This window comes from Theropithecus gelada, chromosome 2 (assembly GCF_003255815.1).
Source record: "Theropithecus gelada isolate Dixy chromosome 2, Tgel_1.0, whole genome shotgun sequence".
Lineage (NCBI taxonomy): Eukaryota > Metazoa > Chordata > Mammalia > Primates > Cercopithecidae > Theropithecus > Theropithecus gelada.
Genome location: NC_037669.1, coordinates 39,178,103 through 39,203,903, shown reverse-complemented (window position 1 = coordinate 39,203,903; position 25,801 = coordinate 39,178,103). Strand labels below are relative to the sequence as shown.

The following is a 25,801-nucleotide window of genomic DNA, read 5'->3' as shown; positions in this document are numbered from 1 at the left end:
GTCCCAACTTCTTGGGGGGATGAGGCAGGAGGATCACTTGAGTCGAGGAAGTCAAGGCTACAGTGAGCCAAGATTGCACCACTGCATTCTAGCCTGGGTGATAAAGTGAGACCCTGTCTAAACTTAAAAAAAAAAAAAAATCATATAATGACCACGTTTAGGAATTGGGGAATTGGGGAAGACTTCAAAGGCATCAGGTATGGGCAAATTGCCCAGTGTGACATCTTTCTGGAGGGTGGTAAGCAGTATAATGCCCTTCAAAGATGTCCATGCATAATCCCTGGGACCTGTGAATATGTTACCTTCTATGCAAAGAGGCTTTACAGATGTGATTAGGTTAAGGACCTTGAGATGGGGATAGCATCCTGGATTATACAAGCAGGCTTAATCTGATCACATGAGTCATTGAAAGTAGAAAAGCTCTCCCACTGTGGGAAGAGAAAGACATGACTTTGGACAAATGGTGGATGAGATGCAATATGGCTGGCTTTGAAGACGGATGGAGGAAGGTGCCATAAGCCAAGGAATGTGGGTGGTTTCTAGAAGCTGGAAAAGGCAAGGAAATGGATTCTTCCCTAGAGTCTCCAGAAATACATCTTGCACCTTGACTTTAGTGACAGCTGTGTTGGACTTCTAACTTACAAAACTAATAGATTTGTATTGTTTTAAGCCATTAAGTTTGTGGTAATTTGTTATGGGAGCAATAGGAAACTAAGACAAATGACAACGAACACAACAACCCAGAGAGGCCAGCATGGTCATGTCTGCAAAGGAAGCAGCTTTTACTTGCTTATAATAAACATTTTCAGCAACTTCATTTGTCATCTGTAGCATTTTACAATCCTTCACTCTTCTGATCACCTTCCTAAATATAATTCTGTGTACAAGCTTCCATGTTAAAATGCAGCTCCAGAATAAAGACAACGCTCCGTGTGTGACTCCAGTCCTGAAGAGTGCGGGATGGATCCCTTGATCTATACGCGCTGCTGCTGTTCCTACAGCCTAAGATTGAGTTTTTGTTTTTGTTTTTGTTTTTGTTTTTCCATTAATTCACTCTCAGGCCAGATTTACCTCATTCCGTCAACTTCCAAAATGCAGTTTTGGGGCAAATAAATAGGCATACGAGAGATGTAATATGGCCCAGCAAAAATCCAGGACTTACATTGTTCCATCAATGATGGAAACAGGCTTCACCACCAGATTTATAACTCTCCTGAAATACAGATGGAAACTAGCAGGCTGGATGGCTGTCACTGTGATTATAGCCTTTTACCATAAGCTTTGTAAGGCAGGAAGAATTATTTTTAGATTATTTTCTTTTTCTAATTGCTAAAGAAATATAAAACTTAGAAAGTTTGCCACATTCCCACCTCAGATATATTTATCAACAGATTAGAATCTTAAAACTAGCATTTTGATACATCCATCCAAGGGAAATAAATAATTGTGTACATATAAGAGAACTTCTTAAAGAAAGGAGCCCCTAGGAATAGATGGGGATCTCGGAACATTTGTTCTCAGCTTTCTCAACTTCCACCATCTGTAGCATAACCCAGGAACCACACTTTCAGTAATAAGGCTGAAACATGGTAAGATTTCCAATCATCAAGGAAATGATAACCATAGTTAACATGTATGGAAGGTTTACTAAATTCCAAACAGTGCACCAGTTCCTTTAATGCTCATAATGACCGTATGTGGTAGGTACCATTATCATCATAATCTCTACTTTACAGATGAGGAAACTGAGGCATAGAGCGGTTTGGTGGCTTGCCCATGGTCACAAACCTAGCATGTGGTAGAGTTGGAATTTGAACCATGGTAGACTATCAGCAAACAAACCATATGCTCAACCACCCTGCTACACTGCGGAAAGATTAATTGGCTTCATTATACTGCATCTATTAAGGCAGGAAAAAAAAAAAATCCTAACAGACTTAGTATTTTTCTAAAAATAAGGATTGAAACAAAGGGCATTTATGAAAAAGCCAGTGACTCAAGACACACTATTCCTACAATAATTTTAGAAATGTTTCTTTCTAATTTAAAAGATAAAAATATATCTTCACTGTTGAAATGTTGGGCAATATTAAAGTATAATGAAGAAAATAAAAATCACGTCGTTTCACATAGCTGCTTCTTTCTATGTGCTAAATCAGTGTTTCTCAAAGTGAGATCAGTAGGCCAAGGATATTAGATCACCTGGACCTCATCTTTACAATGCGGATTTCCCACCCCAGACCAACAAAAGTAAAATCCCTGAGGAACTGGACCTCAGAATCCTGACTTGCAGCAGCGCTTTACAGTTTGCTGCCCTACAAACTATGGAACCCATTCAGTAGAATCATATGTTCTCCAAGGACCCAGACACTACACAACCTATGCAAATTCCCGTTTGAAAACTTATTTTTATTTTTATTTTTGAGACAGAGTCTCACTCTGTCGCTCAGGCTGGAGTGCAGTGGGGCGATCCCGGCTCACTGCAAGCTCCGCCTCCCGGGTTCACGCCATTCTCCTGCCTCAGCCTCCCGAGTAGCTGGGACTACAGGCGCCTGCCACCACGCCCGGCTAATTTTTTGCATTTTTAGTAGAGACGGGGTTTCACCATGTTAGCCAGGGTGGTCTCGATCTCCTGACCTCGTGATCCGCCCGCCTCGGCCTCCCAAAGTGCTGGGATTACAGGCGCGAGCCACCGCGCCCGGCCTTGGAAACTTTCTTCTTTGTTACAGAGTCTTACACTGTCCCCCAGGCTGGAGTGCAGTGGTGCGATCTCGGCTCACTGCAACCTCCACCTCCCAGGTTCAAGCAATTCTCCTGCCTCAGCCTCCCGTGTAGCTGGCATTATAGGCACGCACCACCATGCCCAGCTAATTTTTGTAATTTTTTTAGTAGAGACGGGGTTTCACTGTGTTGGCCCGGCTGGTCTTGAATTCCTGACCTCAAGTGATCCGCCCGCCTCGCCTCCCAAAGTGCTGGGATTATAGGCCTGAGCCACCGCACCCGCCCCATTTGAAAACTTTTATTAGATGTCCATTTTGTCTCAAGGAGTCCAAAACTGGATTTAAAGAGTATCTCTAGTAGTATACTAAATTTGACTAATATTTAATTTTAAATTTAAAAGTAAGAATTACATTTTTAGTCTTTCTTATGCCCGGTAAAGTTTGAGAAATGCTGCCCAAGGGTTAACAAGAGAGGTCCAGAATTCTTGGACTCTGTATTCAAAACTCATACTGTACCCAGAGAACTAGCCCTCCTTTCCATCTGAAACCAAATTGTCTTTAGAGGTACTAAAGAAAGGAGAACTGAGGAAACCATGCCCCATTTGGAAGTCAGGCTTAGGATGGGGGAAAACAGGACCTTTACAGATTACTTGAAGGGGATATTCTGGCCTTTAGCTATAGGCTCTGTGCCCAGGTCAGCTACAGCTTTCATGCAGCCTCAGAGGGCCCCCAACCCAAGCAGCGTTTCTGTCCTCAGCTCTGAGCTTGATTCGGAGACCTGCATTTGGCTTTGCTTTTCCAGAAAGCAAAATGGCTCTTCTCCATGAGCACCAAGCTCATATTCCAGCTATTAGCCAAACAAAGGATTTTCCAAATATAGGCCCCAAAAAGCATGTGCACTTTGAAGGCCACAATAAAGCTTAAATCGCTAAAACTTATTAAAAAGAAAGCCAACAATTGTCGCCAAAAGCGTGAGTCCTTAGCAGAACAGCAAGACAAAAGCCAGAAAGAGGAACAAAAATATGCATTGTAGGGGAGGGGCTGGCAGGGAGGTGTAGATTTATATGGAAGAGTTGACATCATTGTTTCCCAATAATACTCAGCATGCAGGAAACAGATGGGAAAGAAGTGGTGGAAGGGGCTACTTATGGTAACAGGGCATGCTCTCTGGAACCTAAGTGTTTTACTTTGAAAAACTGGGGATGGGAACTCAATTGCCAGAAGTGTTATTAAGTCTAACTAAATCCTACTGAACTTATCACCTTGGCAATGCATGGCAAAATGGAGCTCTGCGTATCAGACCTGTTTTACTGCTAGCATAGCTATGTCTCGTTGGGTCAAGAGCAGACAAAGCCGTGGAAGGAGAATTTAATGTTGGACAGACACAGCTGGAGTCTTGCTTCTCCCACTTCCTGGCTGGGTGACATAAGGCAAGTTACTTAACCTCTCTGAGTTGGTCCACCTTTATAAGATGGGGATAAAACAGAACTTTCCATATAGTCAAAGACTCTGCAGTTGGACATTCATGCCATACAGATAGATTTAATCAAGAAACAGAGGGTCAGCTAGCATCATTTTTAAAAGTTTTATCTTTTTTTTTGTTTGTTTGAGACAGAGTCTCACTCTGTCACTCAGGCTGGAGTGCAGTAGCGTGATCTTGGCTCACTGCAACCTCCGCCTCCCGGGTTCAAGCAATTCTTTTGCCTCAGCCTCCCAAGTAGCTAGGATTACAGGCGCCCGCCACCAAGCCTAGCTAATTTTAACAGAATTCTCCATTCTTCTGTGCTTGGGCAGGGGATAGACAAAGCCACGATAAGCAAATCAAAGGCCACTCTTGTTACTATCAGCTGGTTTGCCATCTCCTGAGGGCAGGTTCACTCCCCTGCAGCTGAAGGCAGGCTTCTGTCAGCCCAGCCAGTCTCGGCCTCACCACTCTAAGTACCCTCAGCTGTAAGCCTCTTCTTCCCCAGGGTGCAGAGGGGTGTGACCAATTCCAAGTGTCAGGCAAATCCCTGTGGTTTCCTGCCTCTAGAGACCAACCACCCCATCCTCCCATAGCTCTGTCATAACTCAGTCAGATGATGTTTGTTTTATAATTTTACTGATTTTTCCCCTGGTGAAAACAACCCACTCTGTCTGATGCTTCTTTCTCACTTGGCTGCCTCACATGTGCATGTCCCCTGCTTGCTCATCCTCTGCAGCCCTCATTCCATTCTTCTTTGTACTTCTTTTAGTTGTTTTCCCTCTTTGAATCCTTTAGGTCAAGAGCAACTTGACAGCATTTCTGTAAAGCCAACAGTGTCTGGCATGTTAGAATCCCATTATATACTTGTTGCCTTGAATTGAAAGTCCCATTCCAGATAGGTTCTGATTAAAAACATGAAAAGAGTCCAGGCACAGTGGCTCACACCTGTAGTCCCAGCACTTTGGGAGGCTGAGGTGGGTGGATCACGAGGTCAGGAGTTCACGACCAGCCTGGCTAACATAGTGAAACCCTGTCTCTAATACAAATACAAAAAATTAGCCAGGCATAGTGGTGGGCGCCTGTAATCCCAGTTACTTGGGAGGCTGAAGCAGGAGAATCGCTTGAACCTGGGAGGTAGAGGTTGCAGTGAGTCGAGACGGCACCATTGTACTCCAGCCCGGGCGACAGTGCAAGACACCATATCAAAAAAAAAAAAAAAAAAAAAAAAAAAAAAACATGAAAAGAGCTGGGGAAAGAAATATGCATAATCACACAAATTAGCTCAATTGCCTTCACATAGGCTATAGATTTATTTACGGTTTCTGTTTTCTAGTGTCCGTAACGGTGAGAGCTGGTATATGTTGCTTTTGGGGGGAGGGGTGACATTCACCCGTCTCCCTCCAGTGGTGGTGGGAAGGGGGCCTGCAAGGCATTCTGGGCCAGCATCAGGCCATGGGCGTGGTACCAGGGCCTGGTATGCATCAACCAAGCTTAAACAAGAACAAAGACTGCCTGAGACTCGATCCCAGAAACTCAGTTGGTTCTGGGGCCTCGCCAAGAATGTGGTTCATACCAAGGAGTGATTGGTGAGGCACTAGGAAAAGGCGGTGTTTCTGGGGAGTTCTGTGCAAAGCCTGGATCAGTTTCTATTTGGGAGTAGCAATGAACCCCTGTGGGGACCATTAAGCAATTGGATTCCTGATAATCCAACACATTAGTAATGTGCTTTGTCCTGAGCTTCCTAGAAGGGCACAAGCACTGGTTTTCTGAAGAAGGAACTAGGGTCAATGAATTAACTGCTGCATGTCCCACAAGGGGCTCATCCTGAGAGAGCCACAGTGAGCTACCAGATCTGCCTTCAGGGGAATTCACCATCGATTTGCATACACAAAGTGTTAAAGAAGAAAACAACAGGTAGAATGCATAACAAATTGGGTACTCCTGACCCTAAAGCAGTGGGTATTCCAAGAGGTGAAGATGTAGCTGCAGTGGGCAAGGGACCTGAGAGGAAAAGATAGGGTCCGGCTGGGCTTCAAAGCTGGTAGGTTTAGATCCATGTGTGTGAAATGCACCTTGCAGAAGGTAAAGTGCTATGCAAATGTCCTTTGTTGTTAGGAGCCTTCATGGTTTAGGCTGGGGGAAAAACAAAGCAAAGGGAGAAAAATCGTTTTTCATAGGTTGGGGCAAAACTGTTAATGCCAAATTATGAAATGTGCTATCCTAGGAGATGTGATTCATGCTTAAGACCATGGCCTTAGGAGTCATACAGATCTTGATTTCAATTCTGCCTTTCCCATCTCTATAATCTCGGCATCACTTGGTTAAATCACTCAGTTTTCTCTTTTCTAAAATGGGGATTAAAATGCCCAATTCTTAAACATACTGAAATATTACTTTGCATGTGTAAAGTAACTGGCACAGAGTAAACAATCAACACAGATAAGTAGCACTTACTACCAATGAAAATAACAACAAGGCCTGATGTGGGACTCAGGCTTCATGCCTAAGTCCTTTTTCTTCCTCAAAGAGACCTCCTCTTCCTCCTCTTCCCTTCAGCCACTCAGCAGCCTGATGTTTTCATCTTTCTCTATCAAATTCTGCTCTTAGAAAAAAAATCTAGCACCAATACTTATTCTCCTCTGAATTACAGTCAGCCTGTTTGTTCCCAGGGGTTTTAAATTTGAAGCCTTGGTTGAAATTGTATACTGCAGCAAAGTCTAGAGAGACAGGGAGTGCTATCTAGACTCCTGAAGTTCCAGCAGGCTGTGGCCCTCGCTCAATCAGTACTTGAGGCTAGCCCCTTGGGGGAGAAATAGCAAGATCAGTTCAACTCAAGAGTGGCATTTGTGTTGGTGCATAGGGGGAAACAGCTCAGGAAATTGGGTAGGCCATGTACCCATAGGCAAAAAGAAAAATAACTTGAAGCTTGGGGATAAGTGGAAAAATGTCACATTGGCTTAAATACACAGCAAGCACTGAATGGAAAGAAAGCTAACTCCATGTTCCTGGGCCTCAAGGCTGGTCTGAAGGCACCGCCAGAAGGAAGTGGAGTCCTGAGACGCAGAGGCCAGGGTGGGAAGGCGGCTCAGCGCAAGTGTGATCTGTTCTGGAGGAAATGAGCAATGGGGGTAGCCCCAACTAGAAGACTCTATCACTACTTTGTTCCAGAATCTTTAGCTAGACTTAGCTAATGGCAAGGGAGGTGGCAGGGCAGTGACAGTTCTTATGCCCAGAGTCTTGGAACTTAGAGCCCCATCCCCTTTCTCCACCCACTGCAGCAGAGCCTCACCCACAGCCACAAAAGCCCAGGAAACCTCTCTGCAGTGAGGTGATTCCTGGTAAAAAATAGTCCCCATCAAGTGCTTTAGAACTGTCTTGATCAGTCAACTTCTGGAATTCGGAATGTGTTTCCCCTCACACCTGCTTCCATCCTACAGAAAAGGTTCCCAGGCTAGCCCACAGATGCCTAACAAGCTAAGGGGAGGATGATAAAACAAATGCATCAAAAACTACAGTTCTAATGGCACTGGAGAGTGTCCACCGCTTACAGCATCAGCTATGGGAAAATGTGTTCCCAGTTTCAACATGTTTCCCTCTGTGCCAGTACAAGAGCAGGCCTTCAGCTCTCCCTCACCCTGCAGACGGTTCTTAGCTCCAGGGAAGGGCTGGGGCAACAAGGGAGTGGGCTTCCTTAGCAGCCCCAAAGCCTGAGCCTCCTGAAGCTGGAAGGCATCTGGTTGGCAGCCAGTGGGGGTAGACAGGGGAGAAGAAAGGGTGAGGCTGTCCTTGTGGCCCAGGGGCTCTTGGCAGAGGTCTAAAGAGTGGGCAGAAGGGAGGCATGTGGAAGTGGTTCTTTCTAGTCTCTGTGTGGGTTGTCATCTCCAGACTACACAGAGTAAGTTACAGCTCGGCCTCAAGTTAGCCAGTCAGTTTGCTCCACGTTTAAAGCCTAATTCTCCTTTTTCAATTCTTTCTGTTTCATTCTGGGAGCCCAAAGGCGGGGGTGCCCGCTAAACTCAAGCCCACAAAGTTGCTGTTCTCACTCCACAAGCTCCACATTCAGGATCTGACTTCTGCTTCATTTCTGCTGGACTCAGCAGTGGCTGTGTCCTTCTTTCTTTATTTCTTTTTTTTTTTTTTTTTTTTTTTTTGAGATGGAGTCTCACTCTGTCGCCCAGGCTGGAGTGCAGTGGTACGATCTCAGCTCACTGCAACCTCCACCTCCTGGGTTCAAGCGATTCTCCTGCCTCAGACTCCCAAGTAGCTGGGATAACAGGTCCCCGCCACCACGCTTGGCTAATTTTTTTGTATTTTTAGTAGGATGGGGTTTCACCATGTTGGTTGGGCTAGTCTCGAACTCCTGACCTCAAGTGATCCACTCCCTTTGGCCTCCCAAAGGCGTAAGCCACCGTGCCCGGCTGTGGCTGTGTCTTTCTCAGGCCTTTTGAGGGCCCTTTAATTTTAAGGTGACCTTTAGTTCCTGAGTGTATACTGATGATCCACCCTGTAGTGACTGTGAGAAATCCCTGCATAAATTGACTTCTTCATTCCGTAGGGCAAGCAACCTGCTTCGGGTCCCTTTTGGTGATGGATTAGCTCAATCTTATCATATCATTTACTCATTTAATTGGAGCCTCATCACTCAGTCCTGGATGGTAGGTGGTGATGCTAGGGTAAACTCAGGGTGCCATGATAATAGCTACACTTATGGTTTACCATGTGCTTGCCCTCTGCTAAGTGCTTTACCTATATTAACTCATTTATTTTCATATCAATCCTATTATCATTTCATGAGTGAGGATACTGAGACCCAGGGAGGGTAAACAACTGGCTCCAGGGTCACTCAGCTGGGAACAAGCAAAGCTGGCATTCTATTCCAGGCAGTAAGGTTCCAAAATTCCTAATGGGATCCTCCAGCAGGGGCACCTGCCTCAGGAGGATCAGAGATTTCCAGAATCTTCCAAAGCTGAGTCAAAGGATGAAGAGTTAGTCAGGGAAGGTGTGACCATGATGTGCCAGGCAAGCTGCTGGAAAGGAAGCAACTAAGCCAAAAAAAAAAAAAAAAAACCCCTGCCTTCGTTCTCCATTCAAGGTTAAATATTTTCTTGAACAGAAAATATTTACCTTCTTTGCTAAGACTTTGCTGCTGCTGATGTTTGAGTATCTTGTCTATTTAACTGGAGATCAAAACTTTCAAATTTTCTTCTTCAGCTTTTCCTTCAGCTATGACAGCTAATTTCAAAGCTTAATTGATCTGAAAGTTTGTTCATATCCCTTAGACCATAACTTTCTTGAGCCTGCAGCCCATCTTTTTTTTTCACAGTATCTACCACAGTGCCTTAATAAATATTTGTTAAATAAATAGATAAACAAAGAAAGAGAATCATTTAGCCTCAGAAACGTAGAAGAGTCACATCTAAAAGTTCCCATTGCCTTGTCCTTGTTCTTTGAAATACTGGGGCTTACTCTCATCAAGGTTGAAGTCATACTTGTAATGGGCACTTATTTGTTATGAACCCTCCCTCTGTCATGCCTCAAATCAAACATATACATTATATATTAAAGATATGTCATATATATGTTAATGTATATTTTTTCAGTGCGGTAAGAACTAGGAAAAAAAATTTTAGGAATAAAAAGGCTGACGGTTCTTATCAAACATTCAGAAGGTGCATTCTGAATGGCTAAGGCTGCTTATCCAGGGGAAAATGGTCTGTAATCTGAGCAGAGATTACCACCCTGCCTACGTATCCACATATTCTAGGAAAGATTCTGATTTCATCGTTCTTACAGGGGTCTGAGCATCAGCGTTTTTTTCTTAAAGCTCTCAGGTAATTCTAATGTGTTGCTATCACTGAGAGCCATGGGGCCAGAGCAAGCAATATCACCTTTTAATTTTTTTTAAGTACAACTTCCACTTTATTTTTCTCGAGAGGACAGTTTTCCCTCAGCCCTTAAAGACTCAGCTCCTTACACGGGCTTTGGTGGAGACCGTAGGACAACACAGGCACATCTAAATCAGGGTGGGAGTGTTTGGTCCTTGCAGGCTTCATGAGATCAATTCCTGACTACCTTGCTGTGAATGGCACAACTCACACAGTAATGTAGCTTCACATACAGCTCGAGAAATACATAGGCGGTGAAAACGCTTGCTTCAGAAATGTCCCTGACAGCAGTGGCCTCTACTATGTTTTGAATGAGGAACTTCTTAATAGCCTTGTCTTTGGGCACGCATTGGGCACAGTTTGTGCAGCGAAGAGGCCGCAGGTAGCTGCAGCCCTTTTCGGCACAATCATCGCCCCTTCTTTTCTTTGTCAACTGGGAAGCTCGGTATCACTTTTTACCAGGGAGTGGGTAAAATGAACAAGTTTGTTCAGAGCAGCAAAAAATCCTCAGCCATTAAAGTAAAGCCAACCCAGAGGAAGAAGACAATTTTCCCTATAACACTCTCTTACTTGTCTCTTGGCTCCTGGCCCCAACCATCTCCAAGCTCTACTAGAAGACCCAGAACACTTGGCGTATAAAGGAGAGGTAGCAAATGACCATGGGCACATTATGACCTCGCAGAGCTTCACCCACAACCTTCCAACCTTAGGCAGGAACGTGATATGGTTTTCATTATACAGCTGAAGCAAGGGCCTTCTTATTCAGTGGTCAAGAAAAGAAAAAGAAAACTGTACTATTTTCAGCAGCAGCAGTAAGGAAGGGATGATCTCCCTTTATTGCAGACAGGAAGAGAAAGTTAGCTGGTTCCCAGGGGAGAGCTGGGGGTTGGGGACAGCAGCCACTGTGTTGGAGGGGAAGTGCAACAGGCTCTGGACAAGTCTGCCAGGAGCCACTTCATGCCATTCTTGAGTGTTCTTACCAGGCTAAGAGTGTTCATTGCTCCCTTCTTACCAGGCTAGAGAAAAGTGGTCAAAGAAGAGGGAAAATTGGTCCTGGATATCAGGCCCCGCTGTGTAGCCAGTGAGGGGTGATCAGAGCAGGGTCTGAAATTGGCATCTATGTAGATACCTGCAGAAATTGCATACACGGTGTGTGTGTGCGTGTGTGTGTGTGTGTGTGTGTGTGTGTGATTCTAAGGAAAGGGTTTCTGTTTTTCATCAGCTTCCCAAAGATTAAGGTTGACAACTGTCCCTGAGCAATGTCTGCCCTAAGCTGAACACCTATTTGTAAACCACACGCCCGGCCTTGTCAGATTTCTCCAGTTGAAAGTAGCAGGGCTGAACCTCAGCAAATTACAGAAGCATACGACATTAAGTCTCTGTCTTCAGCCTTTGTCTCCCCAGAGTTCCCACTCAAGCGTGTGGAGTCCCCATGTTCAGATGCCCTGAGCATAGCTCGTTGTCACCCTGCTTTGTCCTCCACTCCAGCTCAGGGCTTTCCTTCCCTGTCCAAGGACAGGGGCTGTCTTTGCGTCCCTAAATCTTTGGTCTTCCCCTCTCCCTTTGTACTCCCAGACCCGAACCTATTTTTCCTATCTCAGTGCAGGTCCACTGCACCACCCTTGACCTTCAAAGCTCAGTAACCATGATGTTAGTCCAGGGAGCCCTTCTCCAGCCCCCTGGTTCCCAGTTACCACACTGACTTGTCACCCTCAGCATTCTGGGCTGATCTTCCAAGGTGGTGGGCAAAGGGCCAGTGCCCAGCTCAGCTTTTCCTCCCAGAAGCAGAGTCCAGGCTTTGTCTGTGAACCAATACATGTTTCAGAGAGTCCAGGAAGAAGCAACATTACTTTTAGAGAAAACCATTAGCACTAACTTTGTTCATTGATGCTACACTATGACAAATATATGGAAAAAACCTATCCAACTAGTTTTAGCTGTGGGAAAAAATAAATTCTAATTACTCTTATTTACATAAGCAGTATATTATGCATGCCTAATTTCCGTGTAGCACAATAACAGTGTGTGGATCATTAAGTGGGTCAGTTGCCTTTCCTTTCAAAGCTGAACTCTCATCAGGTATGTTCAGTCTTGAAAGTTTGCTGATCCTGTAGCAGGGCTGTCTGCTTTCAATTTAGGGGGAAAATATCATTAGAAGAGAATGTTGGCTTAGACATAGAAGCCAGGGAGGGCAGAGGAACCTAACAGGCCAGGGAGGGCCCTCTGATCCTTCATGATTAGCTGTATCACCTTAGGCAGGCCAATTTACCCCTCTGGGCTTCTTTTCCTCCTCCCCAGGGTGGGGAACCCTGGGTACTGGTTTGCTGTTCTTTTAAGCAGTAGTCTCTTTCCTTTTTTTTTTTGTCTAAATGAAACATATGCAGAAGCCCAAAATATAAAGCAGGTGAAAGAACAGCTGCCTAAAGCTGCCTCTGAGGTATCTTCACAGAACCCTGGGGTTCTGGCTCATCCTATGATCTATTAGTTTGTAAGAATGAACAGGGCTGGCAAGCGCCCCTATGCAACTCTCATAGCTTTGAGGGAGGGGCCAGAATAACACCCGCATGGTGAAAGGTGGCATCCCAGGAGCATTCCTAGTGTACCTGGAGGTTAACTTGAAGGCCCCTGCAAAAACAGGTGAAGGGAAGCATTTCATTGTAAACTTCTGATGACACTGGCTAAGAGGCATACTTAGAGTTCTCTCACGCTCAAAAAAAACTCAAACCAAGTGATTTTTATCTCAAATCTACCTCTCCAGATGGTTGGTGAGGATTCAACGAATTGTTCAGTTATGCATCAATTTCAAAAGAGTCAGTTTTGAAACTTGTGGTTCTCCAAGCTCTAAAATCCTAAGCTATTTGTCCTAATGACACAGCACACTGAACTCTAGAATACCACAGGAATATCACACCACTGCAAATTACTAGGTGGTGCTGAGTCTCCCAAAAAACGGAAGTGAAACAAAAGCATCGCACTGTTTTTGAAATGCATATTCGATATGGACTAATCAAATAGTTTTTGAGATTATTTTCCTGGAGGCAGAATTATTCTGCACAGTTACACAGCCCTTATGTTTTCCCCTTTGTTGTATCTATCTATGTATAAACACATGGCCCATATAGTAGGCTATTTTCCCTCTTGAAGACAAGGCCTTTTTGTCATGGGTAAGTGCAAAACCAGTCAACCTTACAAAAGGAGTCATTTAATGCTCAATTTTCCAACTTTCCTATGATTAAACACTTCTAAGCTCAAACGCTGTTATTGTAATCTAGATGGTGTTTTCTTTCCCCCTTCCCCAACAAATGTTTAAATTGTCTCCGCTGGATTCCGCCATCCCCAACTTCCCGCCCTCCCGTTTCTGACCTTGAAAACAGAGAAGTTTTCCTTTCCTCTACTTACCCTAAACTATTTAAAAATCGAGGCCCTCTGACCTTTTTACAACACTCTTCTTGCCTGACACACCAAATGTTAATCTGAAAGCCAAGAGGAGGGAAAAGGTCTTGGGGGGGGTGGTGTGGAAAGGGGGTGGAGGTACTATATATTTGGCATCAGCTCAGAAATTCAGAAATGTTTGCGCAACCACTCCCCCAGTTAGGATCCTCCCCCACCACCCACCCCCAACTGCCTTCTAACACATTAATAAAAAAAGATGTGAGCAGACGAAATTGGAGAGCCCAGGAGGGACAGCTAAGGCCGTTATGATTTTGTACCCAGGGAAGCCCACTGATCACCATCCCACATGTCCACCCCTCCTCCCTCCCTACTACCAACATGCCAGATTTAGGATCGGGACCTCTGCAGCCTCCACCCCCATCCCCCGAGGTGGCCCGGTAAACTTGCGGCAGTACCACCCATTAACAGCTTGTGTGAGACAAACGGAAGGACTGACACAGCAGTCTCCGCGCGTCGGGACGGCAGCGCTGTGCACCTTAAGAATCGTTTATGTTCTTAGAAAAAAAAAAAAAAGTACAATGAGCGCACAGGCCTGGAATACATTAAATTGTGAACCGACTCTAACACAACTCGAGAGAGTCCATCTCTCCCTCAAACAAAAAGAAGTGGAGGAAAGGCCAAGGCACATTACCATCCTGTCCCGAGCTTTCCAGATACTCCGTCAGGTCACAGCCAAACGCGCTGGCGGCTCCCTTTCGTTTCAACTTCTGCTTGGCACCCTTGTTCTTCATGAGTTAGTCCCAAAGAGGCTGCCCCTCCGTCTCTGCCGCCCCTCTGCTTGGCACCGCTGTAAGATGGGCTCCCGGGCTAGATCACCGGCTGCCCCGCGGCTCTGGGGGGCCGCATCGGAAGATGGAAGAACCTGGGCTGGGGGCCCTGCGCATGGACCCCGCGGGGCGCGGGCCGGCAGAGCCTGAGATCCACCCCGCGCCGCTCCGGGGCCGCCGTGCCGAGGCCGTCAGACTGGCAGCCGCGGGCCGGCTCGCCTGGGAGTGTCACTTCCTCACTTGGAGTCCCAGGGACTTTCACAGGCTCCTGCGGTGTCTTCGGGTGTTCCTCCTCCGCTTAGGACGGAGGGCAAGCTCTCCCCCCGCTTCTTAAGTGCCCCGGAGAGGACGCGGACGCGGGGTGAGAAGACTGCCCAGGGGGCTGCGGTGGGTCCTGCGCCCTGGGCCCGCTGTCTCGCCTTCAGTCGGCTTTGGTAGAGCGAAAAACAAGCATCCTGTCCCTCCTGCCCGCCCTCACGCCTTCCTTTTTTTCCTGTCTTACAAATCCTAGGATCATCCAGCTCAGGAAACGCTGGAAGGAAGTTAGCTAGGGAGGGGGGCGGAGGGTGGAAATTTTTGGCAGCTCCGTGCTTGTGAGTGTGTGGAGCTGGAGGAAGTAGGTGGGTGGGTTGAGGAGCACGGGGTGGGGGTAGAGAACGCGTTCTCCCGAGAGCCGTTCTGCGACTCCAGAGATAACTGGGCAGCCCCGGAGGAAATCGCGCTCTCCTCGCAGGACCCGCAGCCGCAGCCGCCGCTTCCTGCCCCGCCGAGCCGGCTCTTTGAAGCGGCGGGAGGTGTGCTGGCATTCTGCGGGGACCGTGCTGGATGGGACTTTCAGAACCCTCTGCCCTGGTTTTATCCTCATGGTCATCGTATCTTTGACACTTTCTATTTCGGTGCCCGCCCGTCTGCTACGCAAACACTTAAAGAATTATGACAGAGACAAAGAGGGGACTCCAGCGGAGAGACTTGACAGGCAGTCGCTTCACGCCGGCCACTCCCATCCCAACCTCCGCTGCAGCGTCCGTGCACCCCCACCTCAGCTCACTCCCACCCCACGCTGGGTAAAGATACCCCTGGGCAAAGAGAGGCTGCAGCTTTGTAACCACTGCCCAGGAAATCAGATTTCTGGTTACAAATTCAAGCCACACACACACACACACACACACACACACGCACACACACACGCGCACACACACACTACTGCAAAGTTTTCTAAATGGAAGTGAGTTGGGGGGGACAAATCAGGATTTAAGGTGCCTCTGACACCTTAAATGTGAAGAAAGCAGTCTCCCAGGTTGTTTCACAATTTGTTTCAAGTTGTTTCAAGAGGGCATGTTTTTTGCTTCTCCAGTTAGATTTTAAATTCTTTAACTTCTGTGTACTCAGCACACAGAAAGCACTCAAATTCTTGTGATTTAACCATTTGAGGATTAGATGAAACTTCTGTATAAATTCAAATCCATATACAGGCTTGAAGGGTAGGGGTGTATGTCATACAGCTCAGATTGCTGGCAAAGCTGCATCTGTAGCATTTTAGGTACTGAATCCCTTTACAGTCACTGTCTCTCTATGTATCACCTTAACAGTCTATGAACTTTGACCCTTGACATTTTCTCTATGTCAAAGGTCGCAACTTGATAGCCAGCCTGCCAGATCTGGCCCATAGATGTGCTTGGCTGGCAGACACCCTGCTTTAAAATGTTTTAAAATTAGAAGCTAGCATTAAAAGGTTAAGAGATTTCACATAAGATCTGAATTTCTGGCTTCTCTTGAAAATATGGAAGATCTGGTTACACCACAAGTGCATTCCCATATGGCAAGGACGGTTGATGCTGAGTTGTGGCAGGCCCCTTGGAGGCACCCTCTTTAGAGAAACTACTCTTGCAATTTTGCAGCCCCCATGACCTGTCTTCCCCCTTTTGCACCTGCCTGTCTTCTGCAGCCGCTTGAGTTTGCAGCCGAACCTCTATGAATTGTCTTTCCTTTTTTTTCATTTTCCATCTCTCAGTGACACTGAGAAGCATTTGCCCCAGTCATCTTGGCGAAACATCTTCAAGTAACCACAGACTCATTTGTCTCCCTCCTCTTCCACCTCCGAGCTAGTCCCGCCCAGACGGATGAGCTCTTCACCATGCCTCTCAGTTTGGTTTATTCCTTTCCAGGCCCACTCAGTGAGGACCATCCACTCCTCAATTATTAAAGTAACTCCTAATGGGATTTGTTGAGTCCAATCTCCTCCACTTCCTCCATCCTATGTATTAAAAGCTGAGGAGTCATCCTGAAGGATTGCTGCTGTTGTATGCCTGCCTGCCTTGCTGAACACCTTTCAATAGCTCCCCGAGTCCTACTTTTAGGGCAGCAATTTCTAAGCATTTTGTAAACTGCTTGGAGACTCTCTGGTAGGGCATTTCGTATAATGGCTTGTTCCTCCCTTTATTTATAGAGAAGCAGCTCCATATGGGACTATAATGTTCACTATTAACATTTGCTTAGCAGATTACTTCAGCAAGGACTTTTGCATTCATTCTTTCATCTGACTTATGGTGGATTTCATCATCTTGTCAACAAAAGAGAGAGGCTGAAGGAGCCCCTTTTCTGGGTGCAAATAATGGAGAAATTGTGAAGCTCTGTGAATTACCTTTTTAAATATTTTAAAACTTTCTTTTAATGTTTCATTTTCAAGTAATTCCAGCTTATAAAGAATTTACAGGCCAGGCGCGGTGATTCACACCTGTAATCCCAGTACTTTAGGAGGCCGAGGCAGGTGGATCACGAGGTCAGGAGGATCGAGACCATCCTGGCTAACACAGTGAAACCCTGCCTCTAGTAAAAATACAAAAAAATTAGCCGGGCATGGTGGTGGCGGGCACCTGTAGTCCCAGCTACTCGGGAGGCTGAGGCAGGAGAATGGCGTGAACCCAGGAGGGGGAGCTGGTAGTGAGCCGAGATTGCGCCACTGCACTCCAGCCTGGGCGACAGAGTGAGACTCTGTCTCAGAAAAAAAAAAAGACAGAATTTACAAAAAAATAGTCAAGGAATTCCCGTATACCCTTCACCCAACTTTCCCAAATATTAATATCTTATATAATGAGAAATTAGAAAGTTTATATTGATACAGTAATATTAATCAAGACTTTATTCAAATCTGAATTAATTTTTTAATTACATACAATTTTTATTAAATATGGTCTTTCTCATAATGAAGGCTATCAGTTAAGTATGCAAATAATAATTTATAAGTAATTCTTAAAGCACTTCACAGTATAAATTTAGCTATGTACAAAATCCCCATAATAACCATCAAACCCGGCAGATGTAGTTTGTTGAAGAACAGGGCTGTCTAGGTGAACCAGTGAGGTCAGTTGGTGACCTTAACATAGCCCTGAGATTCTTCTATGCTTTACTTGGAATTTCCCCAAATGCCTCTGGCATTAACAGGATTTTCAACCTGGAATGGCCTGATGGACCTTTTGATCCCTGCTTCATGTTAAGTTGGGTTCAAGTTTGTAAGAGTTCAAGGTGGAGGTAACACTGAGCACCTAGCAAGGTGTTTATTATTCCTGTGCTGGTTAAACAAATCTTATCTGAAATGTACACATGATGTGCATTTCAAGGTTATCTTGATGATAACTCAATTGTCCACATCAAATGGTGGGATGAATTCACAATATATCAAGCGAGATAATGAAGTCACATGGTGACAACCTGATTTGGGGAGCTGGAAAGCTGTCCCCCTCCCCATTTGTTTTCTGCCTCCTCTTAATGTTGAGTATGTCCTATGATAGATGCCAAACTGGAATCTAGTGCTTGTTTTAGGGTTTTTTTTCCAATTTTTCTTTATCTTTTCTTCCTCTACATATCTCTTTCTCTTGCCATTTTTTTCTTTCTCCTTGCTTATTCTAAGCAGAGTCTTTTCTGGGTCTATGGAAAAAAATCTGATTTGGTTCCAAAATCTGATTTCTGTTTGGCTGAGCATTACCTAAGAAACAAGTTGGTATGGAGATAGTGTAGGAATGTTAACAGAAAGACTAATTGAGAAGTTATTTGGTGATCTTGTAAATTATACCTTTAGCAGACTGTCATGGTGCAATTTACTAGAAAAGCTCTTTGCTCACACAGAGATACCTCCGAATTCTGTTGCTGCCTGTGATCCCTCTTATTTGCACTTGTTGAGAACTGATGCCTATCAACATGTGCTGTTTCCTTCATTACCAAGGATGGTAACAACCTTCTCTCCTGTAAATAAAGAGATATATAAAAGCAAGATGACTGACTAGAGATGCCTGGCATTCATCCCCCTGACAATAAAGGACCCAGGCAACAAATAAACAGCTAAGATTTTACTGAAGTGTCAAAAGGAGAGTTGCTGGAGTGCAGTGTGCGAGTGGAGATGGACCTGTGGTGATTGGAAGTCCAGGAAGGCAGCATGAAGGTACGGAGCCTTTGCATCCCCATGTCTTTTGCCCAAATCAGATCAGCCCATAGACAGGAGGGACTTCTGAGACAGAATCTTACTCTGTCACCTAGGCTGGAGTGCAGTGGTATGATCTCAGCTTATTGCAACCTTGGCCTCACTGGCTCAAGTGGTCTTCTCACCTCAGCCTCCTGCGTAGCCAGGACTACAGGCATGCACCACCATGCTTGGCTAACGTTTTGTAGAGATGGGGTTTTGTCATCTTGCCAGAGGTTAGTCTCAAACCCCTGGACTCAGGTGATCTGCCTGCCTCAGCTTCCCACAGTGCTAGGATTGTAGGAATGAGCCACAAGGCCCAGCCTACAGTCCTTACAACAGGAGAATTCCACAGTCCTCACAAGCCCTGAGCCCAGTTGGGAGAGCTGATGGAAATTCACACAGCGACGTGGCCCTGATTAAGAGCACAACGTGTGCACTCCTCACCCACACCCACCCTCTGTGAGGCAAGCTGCTGCAGCATGGTACCATCTTGAGACCAGAGCTACCTCTGGAGTGTGCCCTGCTCTGATGGCCGGCAGCCACCGCACCTCCCTAGTACTGGGGCTCCATCTTCCTTGTACCAAGCCCACATGGGTGGCTGAATGCCACAACCCCAGCTGTATGGAGACTGGGCCAAGGATCAGCTGTGACTCTGGTCCTATATAGCAGGGAAACCAACTCCTGCCACCACAATTCTAGAAGGAGGAACAGTCTGCCAGTCCTGCCCAGGGTGAAACCACCCATGAGCCAGCCAAACCGCTACATATCCTTCCCTGAGTGGGAGAGGCCCCCGAGCCTCCAAGCATCTGATACGTTCCCAGGCTAGTGAAGTAGCTACACATCCATGCTCAGGACCTGAGAAACAGCCCCGCTGTGTCCCCAGAGCCTCTACCTTACCATGCCCCAGCCTGCCCAATGGCCCTGCACTCCCTAAAAGGGCCTGAGAAATAGTCCTGAAGGTCACTCCTGGTGAGCATCCCCCCAGAACAGTCAAGTCACTAAAAGTCCATGTCTCAGACCTGAGAAATAGCCCCATGGGCTGCCACTGGCAGACACGCCCCAAACTGGACAAGCAGCCATACATTTGCATACTAGACCTGAGAAACAACCCAGTTGGCTGCCTCTAGTGGGCACAGCCCTGAGCCAGCTGAGCAGCCTTGCACCTGTGTCCCAAATCTGAGAAGTTGCCTATGGGCCACTCCTTGGCAACACACCCAAGGCCAACCAAGCAGCTGTGTAGCTGTATCCTGGGCCTGAAAAACAGCCTCATGGATTGCCCTCTACAGACAAGCTGGCCAAGCAGCCCTGCACCTATATACCAGGACTGAAAAAGAGCCCCATGGACCATCCCTGGCAAGCACACCCTCAGACCAACTGAGCAGCCTTGCACCATGTTCTGGGCCTGAGAAACACTCCATCCAGTTACCCGTGGCAGACATATTCCCAGCTCAGCCAAGCAGCTGTATACCTGCATCTCAACACTGAAGAACACTCCTGGCAGGCATGCACTCAAACTGACTGAGCAACCATGAGTCTATGCTCCCAGCCAGAGTAACAGCCTTGTGGCCCCAACCTTAGTGAGCCAGACCACAAACTGACAAACTCATCACATGTATACATGTACTCTCAACCTGAGAAACAGCCCAGCAAGCCCACTCCTGGCAAAACCACAGCATAGTCACCACAAACTCTCTCAGCCTAGGCCACTGAGAAACTTGCAAATGCCACTAGTATGGATTACAGCTGAAGAAACTACACTGAGACTATATGACTGTGTCCACCTACAATCAACGTCAACATACCCCACCAAACTGACACCCAGGACCCATTCACACAAATAAGTCTTTCCCTATAAAATCTTCTCCAAAAAAATAGAAGAGGTGACTTTTCCACCAGATGCATAGAAATCAATGTAGGGACATATCAACCATGAAAATAAGAAAACATATTACTCCTAAAAGAATATAGTAATTGTTTAGTAACAGACCACAATCATAAGGAAATATACAAAATGCCAGAGAAATAATTCAAAATAATAATCTTAAGGAAACTCAGTGAAATACAAGATAATACAAATGGACAATTCAGCAAAATCAGGAAAACAATTCATAATTTTAATGAGAATTTCAGCAGAGATAGATATCATAAACAAGAACCAAACAGAAATTCTAGAGCTAGAGAATTCCATGCAAGAACATCAACCAAGAAGATATTCCATGCAAACGGAAACCAAAGGCAAGCAGAAGTACCTATACTTTTATCAGACAAAAAGGACTTCAAGTTAAAAGCTGTAAAAAGAGACAAAGAAGGTCATTATACAGTAATGAAGGAAATAAAAAACACAATTGAGAGCTTCAACAATAGACTAGAAGAAAAAATTTCTGAACTTGAAGTTATGTCTTTTGAAATAATACAGGCAGGAAAGAAAGAAAAGGAGAAAGAAGGTAAGAAAAGAAAGAAAGAAAAGAAAAAGAAAGAAAGAGAAAGAAAGAAAGAAAGAAAGAAAGAAAGAAAGAAAGAAAGAAAGAAAGAAAGAAAGAAAGAAAGAAAAAGAGAGAAAGAAAACAGAAAGAAAGAAGTAAGGAAGAAAAAAAAAAAAGAATGAAAAAGAGTGAAGCAAGCCTATAGGGTTTATGGAACACTGTTAAGTGAACAAATGTTTGTATTATGGGCATTCCAGGAGAACAGAAAGAAGAAGGTGAGTAAAACATATTTAATGAACCCACAGCAGAAAACTTCCCAAGTCTTGGGAGACAGATGATGGACATTCAGATCCAGGAAGCTCAAAGAACCCCAAAGAGATTCAACTTAAACAAATCCTCTTTGAGGTACGTTATAGTCAAATTTTCAAAATTGAAAGACAAAGAATTTTAAAAGGAACAAGAGAAAAGTATCAAGTCACACAAAAGGGAATCTCTGTTAGATTATTATAAATATTAGTGGATTTATCAGCAAAAACGTTATAGGCCAGGAGACACTGGGGTGATCTATTCCAAATACTGAAGGACAAAATTGCCACTCAAGTATTTTGTATCCAGCAAAGCTATCCTTTACAAATGAAGGAAATGTAAAATTTCACAAACAAGCAAAATTTAGGGAAGTCATCACCTCTAAACTGGTCTTACAAGAAATACTCAAGGGAGTCTTACATCTGGAATTGAGAGGATGATAACTGCAATCACGAAAGTATGCAAAACTTATGTAAAATAAACCTCTGTTAGAGTCAATACACTAAAGGGTAAGGAAAAAGGAATCAAATCTTATTACTACAGAAAACCACCCAACCACAAGAATAAACAACAAGAGAGGAAGCAAGGAGCAAAGGATATACAAAATAATGAAAAAACAATAAAATGACAGGAGTAAGTCCTCACCAGTCAATAATAACCTTAAATGTAAATAGATTAAAGACCCCATTTAAAAGATATAGATTGGCCGAATGCATTAGAAACCCAGATCTAACTATATGATGCCTACAATAAATCTACCTCACTTGTAAAGACACATATAGCCTGAAAGTGAAGGTATGGAAGAAGATATTCCATGCAAATGGAAACCAAAAGCAAGCAGAAGTAGCTATATTTATATCAGGAACAATAGACATTAAGTTAAAAGCTGTAAAAAGAGACGAAGAAGGTCATTATATAATAATAAAGGAATCCATTCAGCAAGATAATATAACAATTATAAACATATACGCACTCAACACTGCAGCACCTAGATATATAAAACAAATATTGCTATATCTAAAGGGCAAGATAGACCCCGATAGAATAATAGTTTGGGACTTCAACACCCCACTCACAGCATTGCACAGATCATCTAGACATAAAAACAAAGAAACATCAGATTTAAACTGCACCATAGACCAGGTAGACCAAACAGGTGTTTACAAAACATTTCACCAAACAGCTGCAGAATACACATTCTTTTTAGCAGCACATTGAACATTCTCCAGGTTTGACCATATATTAACACACAAACAAATCTCAGAAAATATTAAAAAATTAAAATCATATCAAGTATCTTACTGGACTACAATGGAATAACACTAGACACTATAACAAGATGGATATTAAAAACTGTAGAAATACGTGGAAATTAGGCTACTTGTATCTGAAGAACCAACAGGTGAAAGAAGAAATTAAGAATGAAATTTAAGAATTCTTTGAAACAAATAAAAATTGAAATACAACATACCAAAGCTTATGGAATACAGCAAAAACAGTGTTAAGAGGGAAATTTAGAGTACTAAACACCAGCATCAAACAAGTAGAAAGAGTTCAAATAAACAACCTAACAATGCACCTCAAGGAACTAGAAAAGCAAGAACAAACCAAATCCAGTTAGTAGAAGGGTAGAAACAATGAAGATCAGAGCAAAATATTTAAAAATTGAGACTAAAAACAAAAAAAATCAATGAAACAAAAAGCTGCTTTTTTTAAAAAAAAAGATAAACAAAATTGACAAACCATTAGCCAGATTATTAGAAAAAGAAAGAAGACCCAAATAAAGAAAATCAGACATGAAAAAGATGTCACAATGGATACCACTGAAATACAAAGGCTCATTAGAGACTCTACGAACAGCTATATGCTAAAAAATTAGAAAACCTAGAGAAAATGGATAAGTGCCTGGACACATATAGCCTACCAAGATTGAATCAAGAAGAAATAGAAAATCTGAGCAGGCTAGTAACATGTAATGAGATTGAATTAGTAATAAAAAAATCTCCCAACAAGGAAAAGTCTAGAATGGGATCCCTTCACCACTGAATTCTATTGAACCTTTAAAGAAGTACTAATGCCAATTATCCTCAAGCAATTAAAAAAAAAAAAACCTGAAGCAGAAGGAATTCTTCTTAACTCATTCTATGATGTATAGCATGACCCTGATACCAAAACCAGACAAAGACACAATAAAAAAAAGAAAACTACAGGTCAATATCGCTGATGAACACAGTAACAAAAATCCTCAAAAAATAGTAGCAACCCAAATCCAACAACACATCCAAAAGATACTACACTATGATCAAGTGGGATTTATCCCAAGGATGCAAGAATGGTTCAACACATACAAATCAATAAATGTCATACATCACATCAGTTAAATGAAGGACAAAAACTATATGATCATCTCAATAGATGCAGAAAAACATTTGACAAAATTCAACAGCCCTCTATGATAAAAACTAGTAAATTAAGAATAGAAGAAAAGTACCTCAACATAATAAAGGCCATATATGACACACCTACAGTTAACATCTTACTGAACAAGGAAAAGCAGAAAACTTTTCCCCTGAGAACTAGAACAAAACAAGGATGCCTATTTTCACCATTCTTATTCAAAATAGTACTGGAAGTCCTAGCTAGAGTAATTAGGCAAGAGAAAGAAATAAAGGACATCTAAATAGGAGAGAAATAAGTCAGACTGTCCCCATTTGCAGATAATGATTTTACATATAGAAAGACCTAAAGACTCTATCAAAAAACTTTTAGAATTTTTAAGTTCAGTAAAGTTACGGGATACAAAATTAACATACAAAAATCAGTAGTGTTTCCTACACAAACAACAAAGTAGTTGAAAAAGCAATCAAGAAGGCAATCCCATTTTCAATAGCTACAATAAAAAATCTGAAAATAAATTTAACCAAGGAGGTAAAAGACCTCTACAAGGAAAACTACAAAACACTGATGAAGGAAATTGAAGATGGTACAAATGGAAAAACATCTTATGCTCATTGATTAGATAAATTAACATTGTTAAAATTACTCAAAGAAATCTATATATTTAATGCAATCCCTATCAAAATACCAATGACATTCTTTATAAAAATAAAAAAAAGCCCTGACATTTCTATGGAACCACAAAGATCCCAAATAGCCAAGGCAATCCTAAGCAAAAGAAACAAAGCTGGGAGTATCACAATATTATATCTCAAAATATACTACAAAACTGTAGTAGTACAGATTTTTTTAACAGTAAAACAGCATGATACTGGAAAAAAACAGACACTCAGACCGATGGAACAAAGTCAAGATCCCAGAAACTAATCCATATGTTTATAGCCAATTAATTTTTGACAAAGGTGTCAAGAATACTCACTGGGTAAAGAAAAGTCTCTTTAATAAATGGTGCTGGGAAAACTGGATATCTACATGCAAAAGAATGAAAATAGACCCTCACCATGTACTCTCTATAAAAATCAACTCTAACTGTATCAAAGACCTAAATGTAAGACCTGAAACAATAAAACTACAAGAAGAAAACATAGGGCACATGCTTCAGGACATTTGTCTGGGAAAATATTTTGTGAATGAGACCTCAAAATCCTAGCCAATGGAAAGAAAACAAATGAACAAATGAAATCACAGCAAACTGAAAAGCTTCTGTACTGCAAATGAAACATTCAACAGAGTGAAAAGACAATCTATAGAATGGGAGAAAATATTTACGAATTACTCATCTGAGAGGGAATTAATATCCAGAATATACAAGGAACTCAAATATCTCAACAGCAAAAACAAACAAACAAACAATCCAATTAAAAAATTAGCAAATGATCTGAACAGATATTTCTCCAAAGAAGACATAGAAATGGCCACACATCCAGTCACCTCTATTTTAAACGTGCTTGTATTAGTCCATTTCACACCACTATAAAGAACCACCTGAGACTGAGTAATTCATGAAGAAAACAGGGTTAATTGACTCACAATTCTGCAGGCTTAACAGGAAGCATAACTGGGAGGCCTCAGGAAACTTACAATCATGGTAGAAGGTTAAGGGGTAGCAAGTCACATCTTCCTGTGGTGAAGCAGGAGACAGAGAGTGAGGGAGGGAAGTGCCACACTTTTAAATCATCAGATCTCATGAAAACTCACTTACTATCATGAGAACAGCATGGGAAAATCTGCCCCCATGATCCAATCACCTCCCACCAGGTCCCTCCCCTGACACATGGGGATTACAATTTTACATGAGATTTGGGTGGGGATGTAGAGCCAAACCATATCATTCTGCCCCGACCCCTTCCAAATCTCATGTCCTTCTTA

The 25,801-nt window shown here is 43.5% G+C and overlaps 1 protein-coding gene across 1 annotated transcript in view; it reads right to left on the bottom strand.

The window, feature by feature from the left end:
* The window catches only part of ARHGAP31 (Rho GTPase activating protein 31), a 124,334-nt gene extending 109,550 nt beyond the window's left edge, over nucleotides 1-14,784 (bottom strand). Inside the window, exon 1 of the mRNA XM_025375519.1 lies at nucleotides 14,155-14,784. Within this exon, the coding sequence (XP_025231304.1) occupies nucleotides 14,155-14,254 (100 nt within the window). The 5' untranslated portion in view covers nucleotides 14,255-14,784. The remainder of the gene's footprint in view (nucleotides 1-14,154) is intronic.
* Between the last annotated feature and the right edge of the window lie 11,017 nt (nucleotides 14,785-25,801).